Consider the following 25109-nt stretch of genomic DNA (forward strand, 5'->3'; position numbering starts at 1 on the left):
AACATCCATGACAGTGACTTTAAAATGTCTTCCAATTAATATTGTGATGGTAGATAGGATTTTCGTTTTGGTGCTTACAGCAATAAAAAGTTACGGGAACATGTACTTCCCAAAGGACTTAAGGGACTATTTTGAAGTGAAAATAAGGATGAAAATTAGCACTGCACAGCTGACACATTGTTTCTGGAAACAAATGCTACTCTTGATTTTTTTTATAGTGTGCATGCTTCAGTCAGGTTCAATTAAACTAATTTGTGTTAAATTGTGTTATGTAAATAATTATGTATAATGAATGGGTGGTCATCAAATCGGAATCCTTAAAGGGAGATACAAGACCTCTTCAAGTTTGGGATCTTGCTCAACCTGAGGGCATCTAACTCACACAACTGCCCATTCACTAAACACTATCCCCTTTATTATCTGACTACCAACTAAAGACAAGCTTGCACAAAAATATACACACACATTCAAAAAATGAATCATGCAAATGTCACATCTTTTAATGTTGTTGCTAATATGACTACCGCTCATAGCTGAAGTTACCTTGTAGCAGCTTAGAGATGCTCTCACCAGCTTTTTTGCCTGGATAGCAGGACAGGATGTTGCTCCACTTTTCCCTATCAGAAATGGTTGGGTCTAGCAGCTCTTCGGGCTGCTCTCACATGTGTGCCTAGTAACTGTCACTATATATTGCCTCTCAAGATGCCTTAGATGGATATGAGCATTTTTACCACAGTGTCAATCAAGTTGTCCCTGGAGTCACATTTGCTTTTGAGAAGTAATTGCTGTTGTTATGTTGTTTTGATCAAAAAGAGTCAACTTAAGAGTCAAGTATAACCAAAACTCTGTGCTTCGATAGATTCCACTCCAAGTTAGTTTGACATTGTATTTTTCTAAATGTGAGTGATCGAACCCTTAAGAATAAAAAAGCATATCTGTTAAAAACTGATTCAAATCTGGGCAACAAACTTATGGCCCTTTTCCACCGGCCCGTCTTAGCCCTACTCTGCTCGACTTGACTCGACTCTACTCGGTTTGTGTTGCATTTACACGGGCCCGGTACCTCGTGTCAGATACCGGTTTTTCGTACCTGCTGTGCCCTGGTTCCAAGCGAGCTGAGCTGATCGATACTAAAAGGTGACGTCGACAGACTGCCGGCCGCTGATTGGTCAGAGAATGTTGTCACCATAGAGTCATAAGTGTGACGCCCAACACAGGAATCAAACCCGCCATTTTAAAAAAACGACATCAGTACTGCACAATGTCTGCACGCAAAGTTTCTCTGTGATCTGTTGATGAGGTCCAGACTCTCTCGCTTGGCCTGAGACAAAAAAGCCACAGACCGAGCAACAAGTACACCATTGCCGCGATGTCTTCCATTGAGTGGAGTCGAGTCGAGTAGAGCCGAGTCGAGTTGAGTAGGGCTTGAACTGTGTAGTGGAAAAGGACCAATAGTAAACATACAAAATGTTAAGGGATAAAAAAGTTATATGAATTATTCAATTGAGAAGCTCCAAATGCAAATGTGTAATGCCAGGATTACAGTTTTTCCAGATACTTTTGGCTAAAAGAAAAAACACAAGTTTGAGGTTGCTGTGGAAGACATTTTCAACAAGATCACAGTAACATAATGTGCATGTCTGAGGGATGAGATGCATTGGTGCAGTCAAAACAAATTACATTGGGCACTTTGAGTCAATGATGATGTCAAAGAAATATATCTAAAGTCAAGTCCTTATTGTCAGATAAAGATCTACAGAAACTTATTCATGCTTTTATATCCTCCCGTCTCGATTATTGTAATTCCTTGTACCCATGTTTTATTCAGAAATCAATCCACCGTCTTCAAACAGTTCAAAATGCAGCAGCTCGTCTTTCAACAGGAACTAAAAAATGCGCCCACATCACCCCCATTTTAGCTCATCTACACTGGCTGCCTGTTGATTTTAGGATTGATTTTAAGATTATTTTATTGACATTTAAAGCACTACATGGACTTGCCCCTCTCTATATCTCTGAGCTTTTATCCCCCTTAAAACCTGGATGCAGTCTGAGATCTTCTAGCAGTGCTCTGTTAGCTGTTCCAAGGACCTGACTGAGAACCAAAGGGGACAGGTCTTTTTCAGTCAGGGCTCCAAACAGCCTGCCAGAGGAGATCAGACTTGCAGATCAGTCCCTTGTTTTATGTCATTTCTCAAGACACATTTTTACAGGAAAACTTTTACTGTGTGATTTTATTTAATTCTAACTCTGTTTTTAAGGGTCTGTTTTATAAGCTTGCATGCTTCTTAGTTTTCATCATAGCTTGCAGCATTGCACTCATCTGCTTGTTGGGTTATTGTTACTGTTGATACTGCAGATGAAGTAGCAGTATCCTCTGGGTGACTGTGTGAACTACATGAAGCTTTTAAGACTGCTTCACCTGGTTCCAATAATGCGCCATAGGGTGAAAACCCTGCTTAATTTAGCCCCACAGAGAAGAAAATAGTCCCATCATTCTATGGTTTATGAATATTACCTGAGCTAACGAGCCAAAACATGAGCTAATTATCTCATTACATTTAATTTATGATGCAAAACTGATGTTTGTGATTGTCTCTACAGGTTCATCCTGGTGTTCGGATGTCTAGTTCTCTCAGTGTTTTCCACCATCCCTGCTCACCAGGAGTTCTCTTCACACTGCCTGCTCATCCTGGTAACACACACACACAAACACATACACACAAACACACACACACACACACACACACACACACACACACACACACACACACACACACACACACACACACACACACACACACACAAGTGAGTGTATTCAATAAGGATGTGTCACACAGGGAGAGCTTACTGAGTGCATATTATTCTACAACAATGAATTAGACGACTGTCACATGATGAGATTAACAGTATTGAGTGTGTGTGATGCTCATTCCTGCATTACAAACCTTGATTGTGCACTCTCAGCACTATAATGAACTGTAATGATCAGTCTTATGTTACACACAATCAAAGTCAAGCTGTTAAAATTTAATTTAGGCCAACCGTCTGTGCCTCAAATGTAATCAAGCAAAAAGCTATACTTCAGAGCAGGTAGTGAAAAAATAAACTGTAACTTTGTAGCAAGAATAAACTGGAAGAAATGATAGATCATCATCAACACATCCTATGCTAGTAGAAACACGTTCTATACAGAGAAGTGCAGAGACAATACTACTCACATCTTCCTATACTTACAGAAGCCTTCAGACATGTTGTCTTCCTCATGTTATATGTTGTTGAATCTCTGCCTCCACCCCATATGATGGAGGCTAAAACAGACTGTAGATTAAGTTACTGGAAATAATGAAAAGTATGATTCAAAAATATATTTGTATAAAATCTATAAATCTATTTGATTTCAAAAACATCACAGCATACACAGTGGGCCATTTCAAAAAGGCTTCTTATTTATAATATAGTTTAAAATATAGTTACATACTACGGACTATCCTGACTAGGGTTGCAAAATTCCGGGAATTTTTAAAGTTGGAAACTTTCCATGGGAATTTACCATAGACTGTATAAATAATGGACGTAGTATCCGTGACGTCACCCATCTGTTCCTGAGCGCTGTTTCGAAGCCAATCGACGGCGGCAGCCATATTGGAAATGCGGGACTCAACCAGGCAGAGTGTGACGTGTGAGCCTCCTAGCCAACAGCTATGTGTTCCCGCCTGTCAGTCACGTCAGTCATGTCCTTATTTGGGCAAAAAACTCGGAATCTTAATATCTTCTGAACCGTCACCTCAGAAAAAAATTCACCACCTATACAGTGTGTGCCGATAGAGAAATTAGCTCTGTAGAGCCAAGCTGTTTTTTGAACCAGTCTGTAAACATGTTTATTAATGCTGCAAAGATCATCCTTTTCCCATTCATGTCTATGTGGTTTCCGGTGTTTCTGCAGCCAGCCTCAAGCGGATTCTCGATGTATTGCAGTTTATAACACTTCCGCATGGGCTTCATCGTTTGAGAGTGGAGGTTGCCATTTGGAATTTATGGGAATAAACGGGAATAAACCAGGAATTTACTAAATTGAAGGTTGGCTCTTTATAGGGGACTTAAATACAGTTGGGGAAAATATTGAGGCCATGCCCCCTACAGGCACTGTGCATTCCTCCATCACATGCACAGATGATTTCTAGTATCCTGGACCACTTTTGAGCCCAGAGCACAAGACTATTGAAGCCACACATTCGAGCCTGTGGACTAAACAAAGTGAAGTAAGTTTTGATGATATTATGTGGTAATATATTTAACAAATTTGATGTATGGTACTAATGTTTAACTTACAATTATCAAATTTAATTGTATTATTTTGGATGGATGTCTGCTTATAACAAAGAAAATATTTATGCTTGGATATGATACCTTTCCATTAAATTACCCTCAATTCCCAGTTAATTCCCATGTAAAGTTTCCAATTTGGAATATTTCCAAAATTCCCCAGTTTAACTTCCCATGGAAATTTTCCGGAAACTTTCCGGAAATTTACCGGAAATTTTCCACCCCTTTGCAACCCTAATCCTGACATGTGACAGCTGTATTTCTGAAAAATAATTTATGTCTACATTTTTGCTTTTTGCTGAAATTCAACTGAATGGTGTCTGAAGCTAATGATACATGTTTATTAATTTCCTCTTTGGTAGTTACATGAGTAACAGTGAGTGAAGACTTTTGTACATACAGGACACTGTGTACTTGCTTTTTTGTTTATGTTTGTTTTGCATTAAATATAAAAGGGCTGGGTGAAGTGAAGGTGTAATTTTATTTACACTCTTAGCTGGTCACATCACTGGTTAAGGCTATAAAACACCTGAGCCAGTCACAGTGCAGCATTACAACAGCTCAACCAATAAAAGCCCACTTCTTCGTCAGGGAACAATAATGCTGTTGTCTGATTGATGCTGTCATGGATTGAGCATCTTGGTGATGAATTTATCCAACAATTGTAGATTTGCATCATTAATAATTACACTACACTAGTTTGCATTTTATAAACAGAAAAAAACACAAAAAGCTGCACTGACTAAAAAGAAAGATGGAAATGAGACAACATATACAGTATATACTGTAAATGTTGATGAGAAACCACATTCAAAAAGACACTGAAGTGCAGCAATGATAGTCAAAAAAATTCAGCTTTGAGGTCTGTCAGAGTAGACGGTTGTTTTTGTTGTGCATGAGTTTCTGTATTATTCTACCAACAAGTTGTGACTCTTTCCTTTGACTGCCTTTATTTCTTGTGCCTCTTCCTTTGTGTGTGTGTGTGTGTGTGTGTGTGTGTGTGTGTGTGTGTGTGTGTGTGTGTGTGTGTGTGTGTGTGTGTGTGTGTGTGTGTGTGTGCGTGTGTCTTGCAGGAGTTTGTGATGATTGTAGTGTTTGGTCTGGAGTACATCATCAGGATATGGAGCGCTGGCTGCTGCTGCCGCTACCGAGGCTGGCAGGGACGCCTCCGCTTCGCAAGGAAGCCGTTCTGTGTCATAGGTATGTCTGTGCGTCGGTGTGTTTGCGGCCTTATTTATTTAAGGACAGAAAAAAACAAGATATATACAAAAAAAAATAACAACACAAAGATGACTAACAACGTCAACCACATATCACCAATCATGGAGTGGAAATAAAACAGGGATCTTATCAATAAAGCAGTGACAACAAATTATCTTCTTCAGCTAATATTGTTCAAGTGATATCAAGTCTCTCTTTACACAAAAAGTTGTGAAGAAAAATACAGATTTCTGCAAGAGAATTGAAACAATGAGAACTTTTGTTGTATATATTTATAACATTATCCTTCAAGAGATTATCCTCAGGGTATTTTATTTTCTAAAATAAGTGATCATTTTTAGTTTCTGAGTACTGCCCAGTTCCTGGTATCATAGGGGCTTGAAAATACATAGATCCAGAGGACAGAGAGGTCCTCCAGACAGGCTCCTGAGAAATAAGAGCAGAAAGAGTGTGGTATTTTAGGGTTTCAGACAGAGTGACAGAAAAGAGTAATAGAGATAGATACAGAAACAAACAGCTTACAGTAAATCAATAGTTGTTGTAAAGGTGATGGATGGGTGTAGAAAGTAGGTGAGTCAAGCTCAGTTCTTGTTGTCTATAATGTGGAACCTGTGACCTTTAATTTCCTCTCCTCTTCTCCCCAGACATCATTGTACTCATCGCCTCGGTTGCCGTGGTTTCAGCTGGTAGTCAGGGTAACATCTTTGCTACATCTGCGCTGCGTAGCCTTCGTTTCCTTCAGATCCTGCGCATGGTGCGCATGGATCGCAGGGGAGGGACCTGGAAGCTGCTGGGATCTGTAGTTTATGCACATAGTAAGGTAGGACATATAGAACGGAGTCCTTGTTTGAACTTGAGTTTTTGAGGTTCGGATACAAAGAGTTATAATCCGTCAGTGCTGTTGTGTGTTTTCACTTAACTCATCAACCAAACGGTGTTGTAGGTCATCGTGACCATATCAGGTAAACTACTCAATTCTTCTAATCAATGCTGCACAGGGAGATATGCATGTATCAGAAATGTTGAACTTTATTTGTGTTGCGTCCTGCTTTTTAAAAACAGAGCAGTGTATTAAAGACAAATGCTGGTCATAAAATAGAAACTCCAAGTTCAACACACCATATTTCAAGTTGAGTCACATTACGGTCCAATACAAACTTTATTGTGAAAGATGAGTTGTTAAAGGAGCAAACTGAACTCATTTATTAAACACAAATCAAGAGTCTGGCTTGCCATCCAGACACATCTTAAGAGTGTTAGTGCACTACACAGTAATACTCCAAACACAAACACTGTTCTAGTTTTTCATCAGAAAGCACAACCAAGTAATCAAGACATTTGGCTATCTCACAGAGAATAACGTAATTATTCCCTTTGAACAGTTCTGTAATAGTTTCTGCCTCTTGACCAATCATTTCTTTAAATATTTACAGAAGAGACGCTTCTTAATTGGATTTCAGAGAAGAAAGTCCAATATCCAAACTCCCCTTTCAAATGAAGAATTATTAAAAATGATAATGCACACCAGAAGCATCTTGTCCTTAACATTTAATAGAGATCTGGTCCTGACAGAGACCAAAGCCCTACACAGAAAGGCACAATGCGAGCAGGACCTCTATTGCACTTCTGATGACAGTAATTGGGGAACAATATGCAACAGGGCACCAACCTTATTGTGTAAAAGTCACCATAAACTTTTGCAATTCAACATTATCCACAGAAGCTACGTTATCAAAAAGACTCCACAGGTTAAACAAATCAGTTTCAGACCTTTGCTCCAGTTGTAAAACAGAGACAGGAAACCTCATGTGTATGTTCTTGAATTGGGATGAATTAAAACCCTACTGGGGTTCGATATTAGAGACACTTCAGTTTTAGACACAAGCCCTACAGCAAGTTAATTAGGTCCTTATGATGTTCCCTGTTGTGTGTCTGATGTACCGTTCATGTTGTTGTGTTTTTAAGCTGTGCTGTACCACAAATTGCCTCTTGGAGGACATAACATTTTTCTAATCTAATCGTATCTTATCGTATCTAATCTTATTGTGCATAAAGTTAGTTAGCAAAGTGCCAAAACTTGAAAAAGTAGTTTATATTGTGAAAGCTTGGAGGTAAAATCTGCATGTATCCTGACTTTGTCTCAGAAATGCTTTGATTTGCATTCAGAACTTAAGAATTTCCGAAACATTTTCATTGGAGCTGCGTGAATTCCCACATTATTCATAGGTTTGAGAAATAAAACGCTTTTCTGTATGCTTGTTCATTCTGCAGGAGCTGGTGACGGCCTGGTACATCGGGTTCCTTGTGCTGATCTTTTCCTCTTTTCTGGTCTATCTGGTGGAGAAAGAGTTTAATAAAGATTTTGCCACCTATGCTGACGCTCTGTGGTGGGGCACGGTGAGATTCAATCCTACTAATCTAGCAGTTGTTTGTTTTTGGTCAAAATCTGGATTTTTCTCCTCTGCAATATGTTTGAACCTAAGTTTTTGTTCAGTATGTGGGATCAAAAGCTTGACTTATTCTGTTATTCATTGACAACAGTGATATATATCCATTTACAGTGTCTGTGTGACCTTAATGAAAGCGAAAACACAAATTGCAAAAGCACAGGCCTGTAAAGTCACACTTGGTTGGCTGCACTGCACTGTTTCCTCCTACATCTAAAACCCATTACACCTCAAGAACGCGGACACAGACAACGGACGCACAAGAAATGGCCAGATCAATAGTTTCAATTTTCTCCTGCTGCCAGGTGAGACTGACCTGTTTGGCTTTTGGGAATGACACTCAGAGACTCTGTGTTCCCACGTGGAAGCATCTCTCTTTTGGTCCACGCTAAAAGCTGTTATATAATTTCTGTGCAAAGGTCAAGTTGAGTTAAATAAACTTTAGAAAGATGTATGAGTCAACTTAAAACCTTCTGGCATTTACACACGCTAACCTTTCTTTGGTAGATATGGTGAACAACCTGCAGATTTACACTTTAATCTGAAGTATTGAAATCCTTTTGAAATGGGGGTTTGAAACACGTGTATCACAGGTTTTAGAAGCTGACTAATGCATCATGATCTTGACATTCACATGGTAACTGAGGCATACAATTTTTCTGTATGGTTAATATGAACCCTGGAAACTTAAAAAAGACATATTATATCACATATTTTAGTAATTATTTATATATATTCCCCCAACTTATGCCTTTTCTCTTATTCTTATCACTAAAGTCAGTTTGCGGAACAAAAGAAGCACAACTTAAATTTGGAAAATACACTAACATAAAAATCCGTCAGTTTGTGGAAAATACTTGAAAACAAAACACATTTTTATTCAAGACTGATTTTAAAAAGTGTTGCTGTATCAGAATTCCTGTGCTATGTCTTAAGCAAGGACTGCTTAAAAAGATAGACACATTGTCTCCAGCTCCTCCTGCTGTACAAAAGTGAAGCCAAAATAATTCTAAACAGCATGCAGATAGATCGCACTTCTGGAATCAGAGTCAGCACAGTAGGGATCAGCTGGTGGAGCAGCAGTATTAACTTTCAGCTCCACCTGAAACCAAAACACTCATTCAACTTACTTTTAAAGCAGCAAAGATCCCTCATGTCAGTACTCCAGGTTAGCTTCTCATGCTGGTTTGAGGCTGGCACTAATGCTTATAGCAAGTTCAATGACTCCAGTATTAGTGTTTGTTACGTTTTTTCCATCACTGTACCTCCTTCACGCTGCTGATCCAGTGATATCAAGAGCCTGTTTGTGAACAGAGCTGTCAATCTTAGCATAACACTTTATACAGCTTTAAGCTTTAATTAATCAGAACTTAACTTCTTGGAAAAATACACTTGGACAATAATTAGCATAAAACGAACTATAATCATTAGGGGTGTAACGATTCTTTTTTAACAAGGATTCGATTCGTATCATAATTTGTGGTTGCTGATATGATTAAAGGATGATATTGGTTCATTTAGAACGATACAATCCAAAACGATTCAGTGACTTGAAATCGATTCAGTAACTTTTTAGCCAAAAATTCAACCAGTGTGACCGTGAAATATATACCTTGATACTGGACAGTCCTAGGTTCCTGTTGTTTCTTGTAAGGGAATCAGATATAAATTATGGATATAAACGTTATGTGAAATCCCATGGCTGGACCGTAACGGTGGCTGGTTATTTTCTCGCTCACCGGGTTCTACTCTGCCATCCGCCATGCTATGTTTTGTTGTCTGCTGGCATGTGGCGATGACGTCACAGACAGGCAGCCTGAATTCAGTAACGTTTAACGTCTTTGTCATTAAAAGTGCAAAAAGACCTCACATCCATATAAAGTCTGCCGTGCTTAAATCCACTGTGTCATTTCCTAGTATTGATACAATCGAATTTATTACCTTTTAAAAGGATGTTAGATCAATATGTGTCTTCTGGAAGGCCAACTTGCCGAGCACAGATCCATGTAGTCTGATCATAGGAATATAAATCGATACATCGATATAGTAGATGAACTGTTACACCCCTAATAATCATAGAGCCATGTTGAACATGTGTTTGGCGTGCATATTGATTTTAAAGTCTCTGTTAACATAGAGGAGGAAGAGTTGACCTATACTGCAGACTGTCAGTAGGGGAACTACAAATGTATTGGCTTCACTTTTAAGGAGCTGTCATGTGATCAATTTTCCATAGTCTAAAGGTGTATAGAACAGAAACACTTTTATGTTTTCCGCCTTTTGTTTGATTGCTTGATCATCTACTATTGTATTTCATGAAGTAGAACCTATGATCCTATGACACGAAAGCAGCCAGTGATGAAGTAAAGTAATGATTATCCATACATGCAATGTCACATTTTGCTGCACCATTGATTGCCTGTTACTTCAAATAAGAAGACGTAGATAAGGGGGCGTGAGGCATATTTTAGACAAAGTTTTATACCTGAGTGTTGACCTCTGACCCCACAGATCACCCTGACCACGATTGGCTATGGTGATAAGACCCCGCAGACATGGACTGGACGGCTATTATCAGCTGGTTTTGCTCTGCTGGGGATCTCCTTCTTCGCTCTGCCGGCTGTGAGTCACACATAGACATTATGTTACAGTTATTTCAGCACAGCCACGTAAAGCTAACGCTAAGAGGAGTAGCATTGATGTTTTAAAGCTCAGAGTGTGTTTCCGCCTGCAGGGTATCCTCGGGTCAGGTTTTGCCCTGAAGGTGCAGGAGCAGCATCGACAGAAGCACTTTGAAAAAAGGAGGAATCCAGCTGCAAGCCTCATCCAGGTATTCATACACACACGTGCAGAAAACACAAGCACCTCTCCTTCTCTCAGGTTTCTTTCCCCTTTTTTTGGAGCAGCTGAGGACCAGTGTGATTATCTAGAACTTTCCTTCCTTTTGTATTTGCTTTGACCGTCACTCTGTGTCTCTGTTTCTATATAAAGGCATGTGTTTGTCAGCTCTTCATCCTATGAGGAGTGTGTTCTTAACATATTGAAGTATTTGTACGACTGATTCCCTCCCCTCTCCTCCCATCAGAGTGAAGGTGTTTCATTAACTATTTAATATGAGTGCGTCTCTGTATGAGTTTTTGCCCTTCACCGGGCTGTCAGGGTGTGTAGCTGATGATGATGACTTACAGTGTGCGAGGCAAGCTGTTGTCTCTCAGGTCCTGCAGCAACACACAGCCGCACTGCTGGGATTTACGAGCCGTTTCCATGGCGATCATTCCCTGGGCAGACGCACCTCCAAACCGTCACTCACTTTAATAGACAGAGCAACTGCATTACTTTCTAATGAACAATAAATATCTGCAGGAGTGTGTGTCTGTGTATAGAGCTCAAAGACTGCAACTCTGTGTGTTGGTTTCTTTGTGTTTGCATGGGTCTGTAAGTGTGTTGAAGATTCTCTGGTGTCTTGTTGTGTGTAAGTGCTCTTCTATGTACCTCCCTCTACCTTGACCTACTTTTTATAAGTGATCATCAAAATAGAGCTACTGTGGTATTTTTTTTCTCTTCTGGGGGAAACCAACATTTTAAATATCTGAGCCAGATCTTTTTTGGAGGGTGTGAGACACCCCTAACTAAGTTACAGGGACTATTATCAGATATTCTTGCTGTTAGATGGCTTCTGAAGACTTTTTAGCATGGGCAACACAAGCCTAATTTTAAGATCTGAAACTCCAAAAAAAACATTTTCATTTGGAATGATAATAATAACCAGGAACTAAAATATTACAACAACTGTTTGTTTTAATGAGCCCCGTTTACACTGCCTGGTCAAGATAGGTCTGTTACGCCTCTGTTACACCTCGCCATCAATGGAAATGTCATAGAGGCATAATGGAGGGGGGATTGTTCCGCTGCTGAGCAGGCACTCATGGCAGTAATCAATGAGAGCATCAATGAGAGCCCACTTCTGCAATGCTAGGAATGTGTTTCATTAACTCCACTGTGTATAAAAACACATTGGGATTCCAATACTGGGCTTTTTGGGGGCTTAATATAAATGTACAAAATTGTACCCATGAAGAAGCCACTGTAGGATGAAACCTAAACTATTGAGATTAACACATCGTGTATATTCTCTGTTATGAGATATTTCAGTGATATATGTATTTTAAACATTTATATAAGTTGTACATTATTCATAAGAGTGAAGTGCTGATAATCAATCAATCAATCAATCAATCAATCTTTATTTGTATAGCGCCAAATCACAACAAACTTTATCTCAAGACGCTTTTACAAACATAGGAGGTCTAGACCCCTCTATGTCAAATTATGAACAGAGAGCCAACTTCAAGACAGGGTAAGACTCAGTCTGACCCCACCTTAATCCATCATGAGCATTGCACATCGCAATATTTAGCTAGTTACAGTGGCGAGGAAAAACTTCCTTTTAACAGGCAGAAACCTCAAGCAGAACCAGACTCATGTTAGACAGCCATCTGCCTCAACCGAGTTGGGTCTTGAAAGAGGGATAGAGGGGAGTAATAGAGAGAGATGATCGTGATGAGACGAGTAGTAGAAGCTGTTGCCGCTAGAGTCCAGCACGTCCGTATCAGCTGGAGTCCAGAACGTCCGCAGCAGGAGTATGCGCCAGTTCCCCCGACAGTCTAGGCCTATATAGCAGCATAACAAAAGCTGGTCCAAGCCTGAGCCAGCTCTAACTATAAGCTTTATTAAAAAGGAAAGTTTTAAGCCTGCTCTTATAACATTTTGTAGTGTCATTAAACTCACCGCAGTTTCTTAGTTTCTATATTGTCTGTTAGACCAAAACTCACAGTTAATAAATTGAGGAAACTTTTACATCTTCCTGTCTCTACCTCATTAGGCATGAATAGATATGGGAATGTATGAATTGGACAGTATGCATGAATTTGATTTTGTGTCACTTCTGATTTTGCATTTGTCACTTATCCTTTCTTATGCAGCTGCATTCTCAGATCTCAATGTGAAATCGATTCCATTCATATTTGTGTCACTAACTAGAAAACTTGAAACACTGTCAGCTTTTCATGTTATCACTTTGTATCATTTGTAGCTATTGACCCCTGTCAAAAAACAGTTTCAGTTTAATAGTTCTTAATAGCCCTCCGAAAGAGGGATTCGTCCCACGTGTTGCTCTGATTTCTGTTTATTGGCTCTGAATCAAACCCCTGGTCACTGTCTGTGTCTGTCACGTTCAAAACATTTTCCCCAACAGGTGAAAGGAAACATGGAAGCAGCTTTAATTTGTTAAATATATGGATGACATTACTATCCTGTCTGTCACTTTACCCCCCACCCCCCCACCCCATTCCACATAGCTCCCCCTGCTTTAATCCACTGTGTATGTGCGTGCGTGTGTGTGTATGTGTGTTGAGTGTCTCTGTTGGAATGCAGGGCAGGAAATTACCGCTGTCTTCAAGCCTCAGCAGCTGGTCAATTCTTAATTTCACCTGCTCCAGTAGCTATCTTGCCTACCGAGAGTATTTTTAGAACCAGATTGAATCTCCAAATGACTATTAAGTGGTCCCAAGAGAAGCATAACAACCCACGGTCAACATTGACCAGCATTTGGCGAATGTCCGGTGTTAATTTCCCTCCCTGTCTGTGTAGAGTGTTTGTATGGAAGCTTTCCAGTCGTGTCACAAATCTTGTTTCCACACCTGGCGCCATTGAGGAGGTTCATTCAGCTGCTACAAAAACTGGTTTAATAGGGAAAAGTGGGAAAGAGGGAAAAAGACTTAGAAAACCTTTACAAGATCAGGGTGGAGAGTGGAGGTCATAACTTCAGAATGGCTGGGACATTTTATTTTGTTTTCCAATAAGGGTGACTGTTGAGCCTAAATTATTCAGATCTGAACACCAGAGAGGGCCCATGTGATATTCAGCCAAAAAATGGATGACTGCACTGGCTGTACAAATTAACGTAATAGAAAAAGTCAACTTTAACCTGTCTGTATGTTAATATACCTAAAAAATGCACAATATTCCCATGAAATTATTAGCTTTTCTAAATCCATCACTGTTAAACCAGCATACTGGTTTCTGTTTGTCCCAAAAATATATAAGACTGAACCTTAGCAGAAAAATGTACATGCACTCCTAATATGCAAACATGTTTCTCACCAAAACACACTTTGTACTCCCTTTGACTTGGCAAAATACAAAATCTAACTTATCCATAAATTATTTATCTTTACATAGTCACTGGTTTTGACTCGTTTTCAATGCGTACTCGTAGTGTAGTCCAAGTCCTAATATAGTCCAAGTAGAGAGATGGCCATCAAACATTGAGTCCAACTAATTAACTAGTCATTCCATCCAAAGCAACTAATCTGACATCTTTATCTACAGGACATCCTCTTTCATCAAAGCCTTAGCTTTCCAAAAATGGAATGACGCCTACAAGCTACTTCAAGCAGGCAGCTTGAGCTGCACTGATTTCACACTTGACATGCATCATTCTCACCATCACAAATGTGTCCTCCCAATTAGGAAGTCTGTTTAAGATGCAAGATTCCCGGTCTCTCCCTCTGCTGTGTCATTGCCACCACTGCCTTGCACCAGTACTGCACTCAAAGCCCCACAGCCTTATAGCATCCACCTGCAAGCTCTGACTGTCTCATCACTCCTCAAATTTCATCATATAGAATTAAAATTACATTTTGGGAAAGATTATTGTTAAAGTTGAAAGATACTCACACTGAATGTTGGTATGATATCAGACCCAAATGTTAATCTCTCATCAGTTAAACAAGACTGTCAGGACCTCCAATATGGCTGCCAGCTGTTTACATTCCATGATACACTCCATGACATACCCTGGGAATGTTATTTAGTCCCTTTTCTTCACCATATTTGTGCCATTGCCCCTCTATCTCATATTTCTGTGTGTGTGTGTCTGTGTGTTTACATGTGAATGTCTGTCCTTTCCATCTCTGCTCCCTCCCTCACCCAGGCCGCTTGGCGTCTGTACTCCACCGACGGCGCTCGTCCCTACCTCAGAGCCACCTGGCACCACTACCAAAGCGCCCTCTCCCCCCTCAGGCATGTATCCCCTCTACCACCATCACCTCCACCTCAACCTCCACCTTCACCTCCACCTCCCTCAGACGACCCCCCAACCACGATGCATCCACATTACCCCCAAAAAAACTAATCAGCTGTTTCTTTTTTTCCCCTTCCTCACCTTCCTTCTCACACTTCCTACCCAACTTATACAACCCTCCTTCACCCTGTTTCTCCTCCCAATTATTTCATTTATCATTATTTTATTTATCCTGTCGACTCTGCACGTAGTGTGTCTGGCGTAGTTATGCTGCTGATGAGAACTCGGTTTCCATTGCTACCTGGAAGCCTCATTTGAAGGCGTTGCATACCTGCAGCCCCGCCAAGTAGGTAACAACTTACAGACCTAGAAACATGGCCGCTGCTGCTTCCTCCTTATCTCTTCCTCCTCAGCTGGTGTCTGCTCATCTCTATCAGTGTATCTTCAGCTCTGTCTCCATTGAATGACTCAGTGTTGTGCAGCTTTGCAACAATCAGCTCATAATTATAGTTACATTAATCCTTGTTTCCTCATCAGGGATGCTTTGCTTCGCATGCATGAGCGCTAACATCCTTTTCACATTCAGACAGTTAAATGCCTTTCTGACTCGCACATTTGAAATAACTGAAGTTTTCTTTATATGGTAATGGTTTAGGAGCTTAAGCAAGATATTAGATGTTTAGATGGTATTTTTTTAAATGCTAACATTGTAGTAAGGTTCCTCCACACAGAGAAGAGGAAAAGATACAACATTAAACAGAGGTTGATGTTCCTTGTTTTTTTTTATACTATAGTAAAAAAGGGACAAAAAATGAAACATGTATATGTCATGGTATTACTTTAGGTTTTAACAGCCTCAGTTGATTCACTTTGATAAAACAATTTCATGTTTAATTGGGCCATGTGGTTCCAAACTAAATTTGGTAAAATACAGTTTTAATCTTTCATAAATGTTTTAGTGCTCCCAAATTTTCAGAAAGTGACAATGAAGCAGGATTATTGTCCTTGATCTCACTCACATACATTTTTATATCCTTACTTTCTGGTTTCCATGTCTTCCTGTTGGCTCAACCCTTACCTACCGTGCATGGCCATAGCTCGCGTGTGCTTCCATATGATGAATCCTTCCTTTTTGTCTCCTTCTGTTTGCTTGATATGTCTCATATCCATTAGAGGAATCATCTATGTAATGCTAATTTATTCTGCTGGAATATTGATTTATCTCCCTTTGTCTCCTCCTTTTCATCCCACTAACACCTGAAGGAAAGAGCAGGGAGAGACTACTTACAGGTTTGTATGACTCTCAGCTCCTTCCTCCAAAAAACACATACACTCAACATGTGGTGCAATTTGAATTGGTGATATATACTCTTGTGGTTTGATTGCAGATTTGTTTCTTTGTTGGTTATTTGTTAATATTTAGTGAATCAATTGAAGACTGCCTGTTGCTTAAAGCTGGGGTTGGAAGTCAGATTTAGATACACTTTTTGTTATACTGGTTAAAATGATCTTTCTGTCCCGATGGCAATCAATACATAATGTGTTCTTAAAAAAGAGCAAAAAAAAGCCGCTATCTACAGCCGGAGTAAACCTGGGAAAACACCAACCAATCCCCGCCTTTAGGGTCCAATTTATGAAACCAATCAAATCCCGTCCTGCCGCTCTGCCCGCCTCCTGCAGGTACATTGCATGTTTGTTTGTGTTTTTAGCTTTCAATGTGATAATGTTTTGGTGTTTTCTTACCGCTGAGTGAGACATGAGTTGACGTGGTGCAAAAAACAAACGATGGGCTGAGGACCGGTTTTGAATCAGTCACCATCATAAGGTCGTGAAGCAGCGGCGCTCGTGCATGTGAGCGGGGGCATCGTCTTGGAGGAGTTTCGATGGGAGGGGGGGAGGGGTTAGACAGAGTCCTGAGGACGTGCTACATTCAAATTAATGCTAGTTTTCCGTGACTACCACCCCTAGCTTTAATGGCTGTGACATATTGAGGAAATAGGTCAGTTGGTTAATTTGGATTAATTGTCTGAACTCCTAAGTTTGTGGTAATTGCTCAATGAGAAGCTGGAATTCATCGCATCGATTAGATTTTAATTGATCATAACCTGAAGAAAAATAAATGAAGGTGAAAGAGAAAAAATGTTGATATGTTAAAGCTGAGAGACGTTTCGCTGCAGGTCTATGACATTCAGAAGAATGAGGTTATCAGGGTGTGCAATAACATGTTTGATTAGTCCTAATGAAAGGAAATGAGAAGTGTCAGTTAGTGTTCGTTCCACCAACTTAACTGGCAAAAATGTTCATCTAATATGTTTATGCAGAACGAGGTGCAGTGATACAGCTAGCTATGTTTAATTATTTAGACAACAAACTGAGGAGTTCCTTTAAATGACCTCTAGCACAGGTAGAACAAGCTTCATCTGGAGGAATTCTCTCTCCGTCCTTTAATATCCTCACTTTTCCTCCATCTTCCCATTTCTCCTTTCACCACTTTCCCTGCACTTGACTGTCATGCGGGGAAAGGGTGATGGGCTCTTTTTCTTTGTTTAGTGTGTGCGCATGCACACACGTCTTCAAAGACAGGAGTCTGTACCATGTCTGTACCATGACGCACTTTTTCCATTGGGATGGTATTTATATAACTCATCAAACACAAGTCTAGGGTAGACAGCAAAGTTTAAAAAAAAGGTTGGGGGAGGTGGGGGAGGGAGGGAGAGATAGAGGATTTCAGAGAGGGGAAGAAGACAGAAAGAGATTTGTGAGTTTTGATTATGCTAGGAGGATAGATTTTACTGTGCAGCACGTCTTTGGAAACATTCAGGGGCCTCATATTGAGCCAGCAGCTTCTGAGCCACACACATGCTCATTCACATACACATTCTCACATACACAGACATGCATAAAGAGAAGTTTATACTCCCAGTTAAGCATGCTAATAAATGTGCTTCTCATTCTCAAATGGATATTTAATCAGGCTTTGTTTCATCCCCAACAACATCCCCAGCTTTCCTTTCTTAGAAGTATTTGTTATAAAAGTCCACTTTGCACTCGTGAAATCATAATTATGTACACTTTTATGGCACTGAGCTGTGTGTTGTTAGTGGTTTCACAGACTGTCGGCTGCTCGGCGGCGGTAGGTGCCGTGGTAAACAGCTGGTGGTTTTCGTTTAAGCAGACTTGTAAACACCAGCAGTTGTAAAACATTAGGCGCACCACAAAAGACAACATGCTGAGTGTGAGTGTGCTGGGTATTGGCAGAAAGAGGCAACGTGAAATAAAGGATAATGTGGATTTAATCCAGAGTTTTTGTGTGTAAGGTGTTGCCTGTGTTTTTTTTAGTCTGTTTGCGCCTCCTATTGTAGGAAAGTTAATTAATGTATATAAAAAAGAGGAAAAGATGACACTAAAACAAAGGACCACTGTGAGAATATCATTTCAGGCACACCAGAACAAGATATATATATATATTTTGTGTGCTTTCTGCAAGAAAAGTTGTTTTATACTGAAGCATCTGGGGATCCAATATGATGTGAATTCTAAATCCAGGTGTGTGTACCTTCATCCATCCCTGTTCACTCATTCCCATCCTCCTCTGCTTTACTGAATGTCCACTGTTCGCTCTGTGTGTGTTTACTCTACATCAATATTGACAGCAGAGAAATTTCTCTCCTCCTTCCTCTGCTGAACCCCTCTTTTAATCTCCTTCCCTCCTTTGTCTCTCCATTCCCTCCACCATCCGTCTTTCCCTCTTTCGCTCTAGTAAGAGTCTAAGTAATGGGAGGTTCTTCAGAAGGTATACTCGGAAATATAGGAGGTACCCAAAGTATTACCCAGCATCCTCTCTGGCCTGCCCTGCCTTTAGCCCCAAAAACCTGCGTGAATGACTGACTAATAGCATGGAGGAAAGCAAAGAAACAATCTTCTTTCTTTCCCCCCCTCAACCCTTTTTATCCCAGAAAGTATTCACATGAGACAACTTCTACTGCCTGCTGCCTGTCGAATGCAAACAAGACTTTGTTACTGTACAAGTTAAAGGGGAATTCCACCAAAACTGATCTGTAGATTTGAGAGTTGTCATGGTTTAACAAGAAAGAAAGGTTCCAGTTTAAAAATGCAATAGTTTATACACCCTTTAGTGGTTAAACTATGCCACTGGAAAGAAACTGTATAACATGCATCATAAGAAGTAGCTTCACCATGATCCTTTCATGGTTTTAAATCCAAAACAAACACAGAAAAGGAGTTATGAATGAATTTGGAAAGTGTTCTACTTTCTCAGTTAGACAGCTTGGAAAGTTAAACTTCAAGATTTGAATAAGCTCTAAATTCCCCTTTATATTATTTTATTAAATTGACAAATTAAATGTCCCCATCAACCCTAGAAGTTCTTCCAGAGTCCAGCCACATGAGTATTTTTGTTCATTCACATTATCTGTCTTCAATTATTAGAATCTTGGGTCCAGATTGTATTTTTAAGAACCAGATAGGTGCTATGACCTACATAAAAAAGTAGTCCCATTATAGGTAACAAGGAGTAGAAATAAAGCAATAAGCCATTCATGGGGCTGGACTTGGTTAACTATGAATTTTCCCCCAACAACACAATCATTTCAAGATTCATATTCTGTTGTTAGCTTTTCGTTGTATTACTGCATGCCCTCTGCATAACTGCTGCGCTTTCCCTTTATTCCTTTGTATCCACCAGAGTTGCAAAATAAGAAAAGAGATGAAAAAATGGTCAAGGATCTTCTCCGCTCCATCAAATGGGTTGAACAAATGAGTTGTGATTGTCTCTATAGAAGCAGAGAGTGTACAAGGAACAGCAGATTTATGACAGGAAAATGCTTCCAGTCAGTGTGCATCCAGTTATTTTGCTCAGTTTAGCCCTGACATCATTAAGTTTGGAAAAGTATGACGATCAATATGAATACTTCCCCCAAGCCTTTAAAGCTTGTAAAATATGCAAAGAATAAAGATTTTATTTAATCTCTAAAATATAGGTGAGACACTGCAGTCTGGTAAAGAGTGTAGCTATAGCATGAAAACCCTTGGAACTGTGCATCTCTCTGCTGCATTGCATGTTGGTCTATTTGCCTTGGCAACATCATACAGTAAATCTAATTGACTGAGAACACTCTGCAGCCCCTCCAACCTGTAAAGAGTGACCAAAGATATACAAATGTAGATGAATGCATTTTTATTTTCCATGTTTACAAAAGGGCTGATAGTGTGTGTTAAACTGACCACGATGAACTGTTAAAGAACAATTAAGATTTATCATACATTTTTGGTTATCAATGTCATTGACAATTTCACATGGCGGCCATTTTTCTCTAAAGTAATGTTCGGACTATAATGCCCCTGTAATGTAGTAGTGCTACGTCCCTGGGGTGGAATGACATAAATTGAAGTACTGAGAGACTCAGGCTGAAAAAAAAAAACATAAGCAGTCAAAATCTAGAAACAAAATTATCTGATAAACTTTTAGCTACTATCAGGTAATTTAGGCACTCTGACACCTCTTTGCCAGCACTAGTTTAAGCTAGGAAGTGGTTAAATGCTAATGTAAGCCTTTCATGATACAAACAGAAAGGCGTAATGGTTAATAAGTATCTAACAGCAGTTCAAGCTTTTTTTTTTTCAAGCGTTTTTACTGCTAACATGTGCTGTTGTCTGACTGTAGCTAATGGCAATCAGTTAGGTATTATAATAACAGTTTATTGTCTTTTCAGTCACTGATTAATCCGGCACTTGTTTTGGCTTACAACCTGGAACACAACGGTGCAATATAAAGACAGTATTTGAGCTTCCCTTATGCTCGTGATGTCAGAGAAAAATGGCAGTCGTGTGAATATAGTGAATATAATGGTATAGCTTTAGCAAACAAATGAGATCAAAATAGATATTAATCTCTGATATACTCTGTTACTTCCTGTTGGATGTTTAATTTTTGAGGTAATTAAAACACATTGACTAAGACTGTTGTTTCCAAAAAAAGGTTGTCTCAATAATGGTCTCATTTGTTTAGCTCAAAATGAATGCGATGATGATTAACTATAGCAATCTTGCTGAACATATCACCATAATGAATCTCAATAACTCTGTCTTTTTATTATTATTTACATCAATACATAACCAGACAGTAAGTTGAAGGTTGTAGCACATGAGGATGAAAAACTGTGGGTCTATTTTGATGGCTTGGCAGGCAGTCTGGCTTTGTTCTGGTGTTTTGGGCATGTCAGCTGGATGGATTATGTTTGGGCTGAAGGAAAAGACAGAACGCTGCCCTGTGTCTGCGCTCTGAACTCTTCTCACTCTCTGAAGGGAAATAGGTGTTGACAGAATCTTTTTTTCTCTCTCCTGTGTCTCTCTATCAACCCCGACCTTTGCCACACACTTGCTTCCTCTGACAACTCCACCTGAAACTCACTTTCACCAATTTCTTTTCCCTTTTCTCCTCTCTGTCTTCCCCATCCATCTACCTCTGAATCTTCATTTCAATCACTCTCAAATCATTTCCTCTCCTTCTCTACATCCTCCTCTTCCTCTTTATTCCCCCCCTGCAGTCAAAAGTTAAGTTTTAAGGAGCGGGTCCGCATGGCGAGTCCTCGTGGTCAAAGCATGAAGAGCAGACAGACATCCATCAACGACCGCCAACGCTGTTCCCCTGGCAACGAGGTTGGGGGCGGTGCCGATCTGATAGGTGGCAGCCCTGCCAAAGTGCAGAAGAGCTGGAGCTTCAACGATCGGACACGGTTTAGGCCGTCACTGAGACTAAAGAGCCAGACTCGCACTACTGTCCCAGATGGTGAGTGTATGACCAACCAGGACAGGATCTAACATTTGCCTTTTAGGCTCAGTCCAATGTTTTAAACAGTCTATAGAAACACAACTTGATTCAATCTATCAGACCTGCCAGTCTTTAAAAAACTAGTTCTGTGCCGCTAACCTTTGTTCGCTTTTATTGTCAGGATCTGTACCTTACTTCATTTCAACATACCAAGCAGAATTAAGAGAAAATGTCTTTGTGATTATTCACAAGACTGCTGGAACACTTCCATTTGTGCATGTGTTAAAGGGTAGAAGTATTTCTTTAAGAAACAAAATATAAGTTTGAGATGTTTCAGATGTGTACTGAAACAAAGAAAAAAGTAAGGATGTCTACACAATGAGTGTACAAAAACATAATAGCCATTCTCAATAGCCAAAACCAGAAAACTACTGTCAAAGGACTGGTTGAAGTAATTCCATCAACCAGTAAAATAACTCTAAAAGACTTTAAACATTGAGGGTTTGAAGCCACAGAGATCTTGATTTCAAATGTTAATCGTTCCTTTGTAGCCTGAAATGTTTAGTGCTGTATATTAATGTATGAATAAATCATTCTGATGTGGTTTTTTTTATATTAAAAAATGAACACTTAATTTGCTGCAACAGGACTGTGCAGTTTGATCAGCAACAGTAATCTGACATTATAAGCAACCCAAAAAACTACCACCACATTTTCATCAAGGTCTGGGTAAATGATCAGTGCGTGAAAAACATAAGGTTATTTACAAGGCAACAGTTTTCAGTGGAGCCTTCAATTGCAGACCACAGAGAGCACACAAACAGTAGATGCTGAACAAAAGAGTTTTAGAGCACAGTTCGCTGATAAATTACCAAAAATCTTGGCCTTTACATTTTTCAGATGAGTTTGAAGGTTGTGTATTATTACAGTTCAACAATGGTCTTTTCAAATCAAACTATTATTTTATTTTGATGGATGATTACAGCTGAAAGCAGCTGGGACAATGAAGCTTTAATTTAAAGAAAATCAACATTACTTTTATTTCATTCTTGGATTCTTCAATTTCATTTCATTAGCAATAAAGTAACACTGTTTTCTGAATGAAAGGCACCATATGTGTTGCACCATAATGAACTGAGACACTCCTGTCTTTTATCAGTATACACTTACGCATATGCTTTGGAAAATGGTCTACTACAATACAAAGTGTGGATGCAATAAGACAGATACAGTATGTTAAATGTTATATTTCTCAAACTTTCTACATATTTTCTATTCTCTTAAAGGTCCAATGTGAAGACTTTGTAGAAATGGGATGTTGTTGTGCACATTAGAATTTGTATTGATAGAAGTTTTTGATGATAAGAAATTGACAAATGGAGGATCACACTTGCTTCTGGTCCTCAAAGGCCACCGTTGCCTCAACAGCTGGAGGGTTGACTAAGAGAGCATTTCTTTCTAAAGTCTGAATATTCCTATTTCTACATACTGTACCTTTAACATATGCATTGAGTTTCTATCCAGGTACACGTATTTGACATAGCATGCTGTGCATTCCTGTGTCTCCTCACATTTGCAGAAACTCTTACGCTGTGTTGGAAATGGAAGTGCTGACTGTTTTAACAGCACTCAGGTTTCTCCTCTTAGTATTATTGTTTGAACTGATTTAATAACCTCTAATATGCTCTGTATCATTATTCACTCTCTTGCCAACTTTTTCCCATTTTCTTTCTCTTCCTTCCTCTTTTTTTCTGTGTCTGTCTTTCTGTCTGTCTCCTACTCTCGTAATTATTGGCAGTGTTATTAGGGATATATAAACCCCCTTCTCTCACCTAACATCGCTGAGCTGGCAAAAACGCTGACCATTCCTAAAGATCTCATCCAAGCAGGGCATAAATTTTCACCTCCTGAAAGCCAAAATAGCATCAGTTTGAAACATTCTTGGCGACTCTTGTCGATATTCTCGCTGCCGGGAGAGCTTTATGAGTTTTAAGACTGGAAACAATTTAGCACAGGTCTAAATATATTAATGAAACAGAAGTCTGTCTCTCTCAGTGGATGCAGGCATGACCACAGAGGATTCCTTTGATGAGAGAGGCTGCCACTGTGATGTTACAGTGGAGGATCTGTCTGCTCCGCTCAAGGCTGTCATCAGAGCTGTCAGGTAAGCTCCTTCTGCACGTTTGTTTGACAGAAATTTCACCTATAGCTACCATCTTCTGTAATTATATCAGGACTCACATTCTGCCAACCCCAACCCAGTCAGGCCTGATTTTCCACAGCTACTGCTGTCATTTATTACCTCTTTGCTAAGAAAAGCAGTTTGACGTTTAGGCAAAAGTATTTGCTGTCCTGGGTGTGAATAGTGACACCATACTCACATCTGCTTAGTAAATATGAAGCTGCTGCCTGCATCAAATTTGGAAACTGGGGAATACAGCTTTCTGAAGATGTCTTGCTGAGGAGGAGGGACTTCCTGGAAATACCGTCTGGTGGTCATTGAAATTTCCAAAATCACCTATGACGCACTATATCCCATAACCTCGAGCAGAACCAGACTCATGTTAGACAGCCATCTGCCTCCACTGTGTTGGGGTTGGGAAGAGTGATAGAGGGAGATGCAGAAAGAGAGAGATGGACAGAGACAAGTAACAATGACAACATCAATGTCATCAGTTAGAATTGGAAGTCGGAAGAAGTAGTACACAACCAATGGTCCCTAAACAAGCAACACCTTACAGTATATAACCATCATGCATTGCAGTGCAAAGGGAAATGGCAGACAGATGACACAGAAAAATGTGTATTTGGCTGCAGTTTTACCAAAATCTAGAAGCTATTTAGAAAGAGTAAAAGTAGAGTAATCTTACAGGGCTGAGTCTGTATGCGTGAGACTAATGAATGAGATATGTTGCTAAAATGTTATTATTTTATTTTAATTATACTCGGTGTAATATTAGCTATCGTTGGAGCATGTTTTTAAGTGTGCTACAACAACCTCATTATCTGTATCCAACTAAAGGGCATGTAGTATCTGACCGTGAGTTTTCAATTGTGCTGATGAGCTCACTGTACAGTCGTCTACAGACTGCTTACTTTCAAAAGCACTTGTTTTTTTTTTGCAGTGGTTGTCAGAGAGCAACACATTTCATCTTGATTTCTTTGTCTCCCACCTTCTCTCTTGATTGGCTGTTTTTCATCATTCATAGCTATCTGTTTAAGATCTCTTGATCCTGGAACC

The 25109-nt window shown here is 39.7% G+C and overlaps 1 protein-coding gene across 1 annotated transcript in view; it reads left to right on the plus strand.

Annotated features, from left to right (window-relative positions):
* The window catches only part of kcnq5a (potassium voltage-gated channel, KQT-like subfamily, member 5a), a 119043-nt gene that overhangs the window by 84561 nt on the left and 9373 nt on the right, over positions 1 to 25109 (plus strand). Inside the window, exons 2-11 of the mRNA XM_034682753.1 lie at positions 2605 to 2695; positions 5400 to 5526; positions 6192 to 6367; positions 7819 to 7944; positions 10506 to 10616; positions 10729 to 10824; positions 15330 to 15424; positions 16342 to 16368; positions 21645 to 21886; positions 23924 to 24032. Coding sequence (XP_034538644.1) covers positions 2605 to 2695; positions 5400 to 5526; positions 6192 to 6367; positions 7819 to 7944; positions 10506 to 10616; positions 10729 to 10824; positions 15330 to 15424; positions 16342 to 16368; positions 21645 to 21886; positions 23924 to 24032 — 1200 coding nt within the window. The remainder of the gene's footprint in view (positions 1 to 2604; positions 2696 to 5399; positions 5527 to 6191; positions 6368 to 7818; positions 7945 to 10505; positions 10617 to 10728; positions 10825 to 15329; positions 15425 to 16341; positions 16369 to 21644; positions 21887 to 23923; positions 24033 to 25109) is intronic.

The sequence above is a fragment of the Notolabrus celidotus genome, chromosome 4 (genome assembly GCF_009762535.1).
Source record: "Notolabrus celidotus isolate fNotCel1 chromosome 4, fNotCel1.pri, whole genome shotgun sequence".
In the NCBI taxonomy this organism is placed as follows: domain Eukaryota; kingdom Metazoa; phylum Chordata; class Actinopteri; order Labriformes; family Labridae; genus Notolabrus; species Notolabrus celidotus.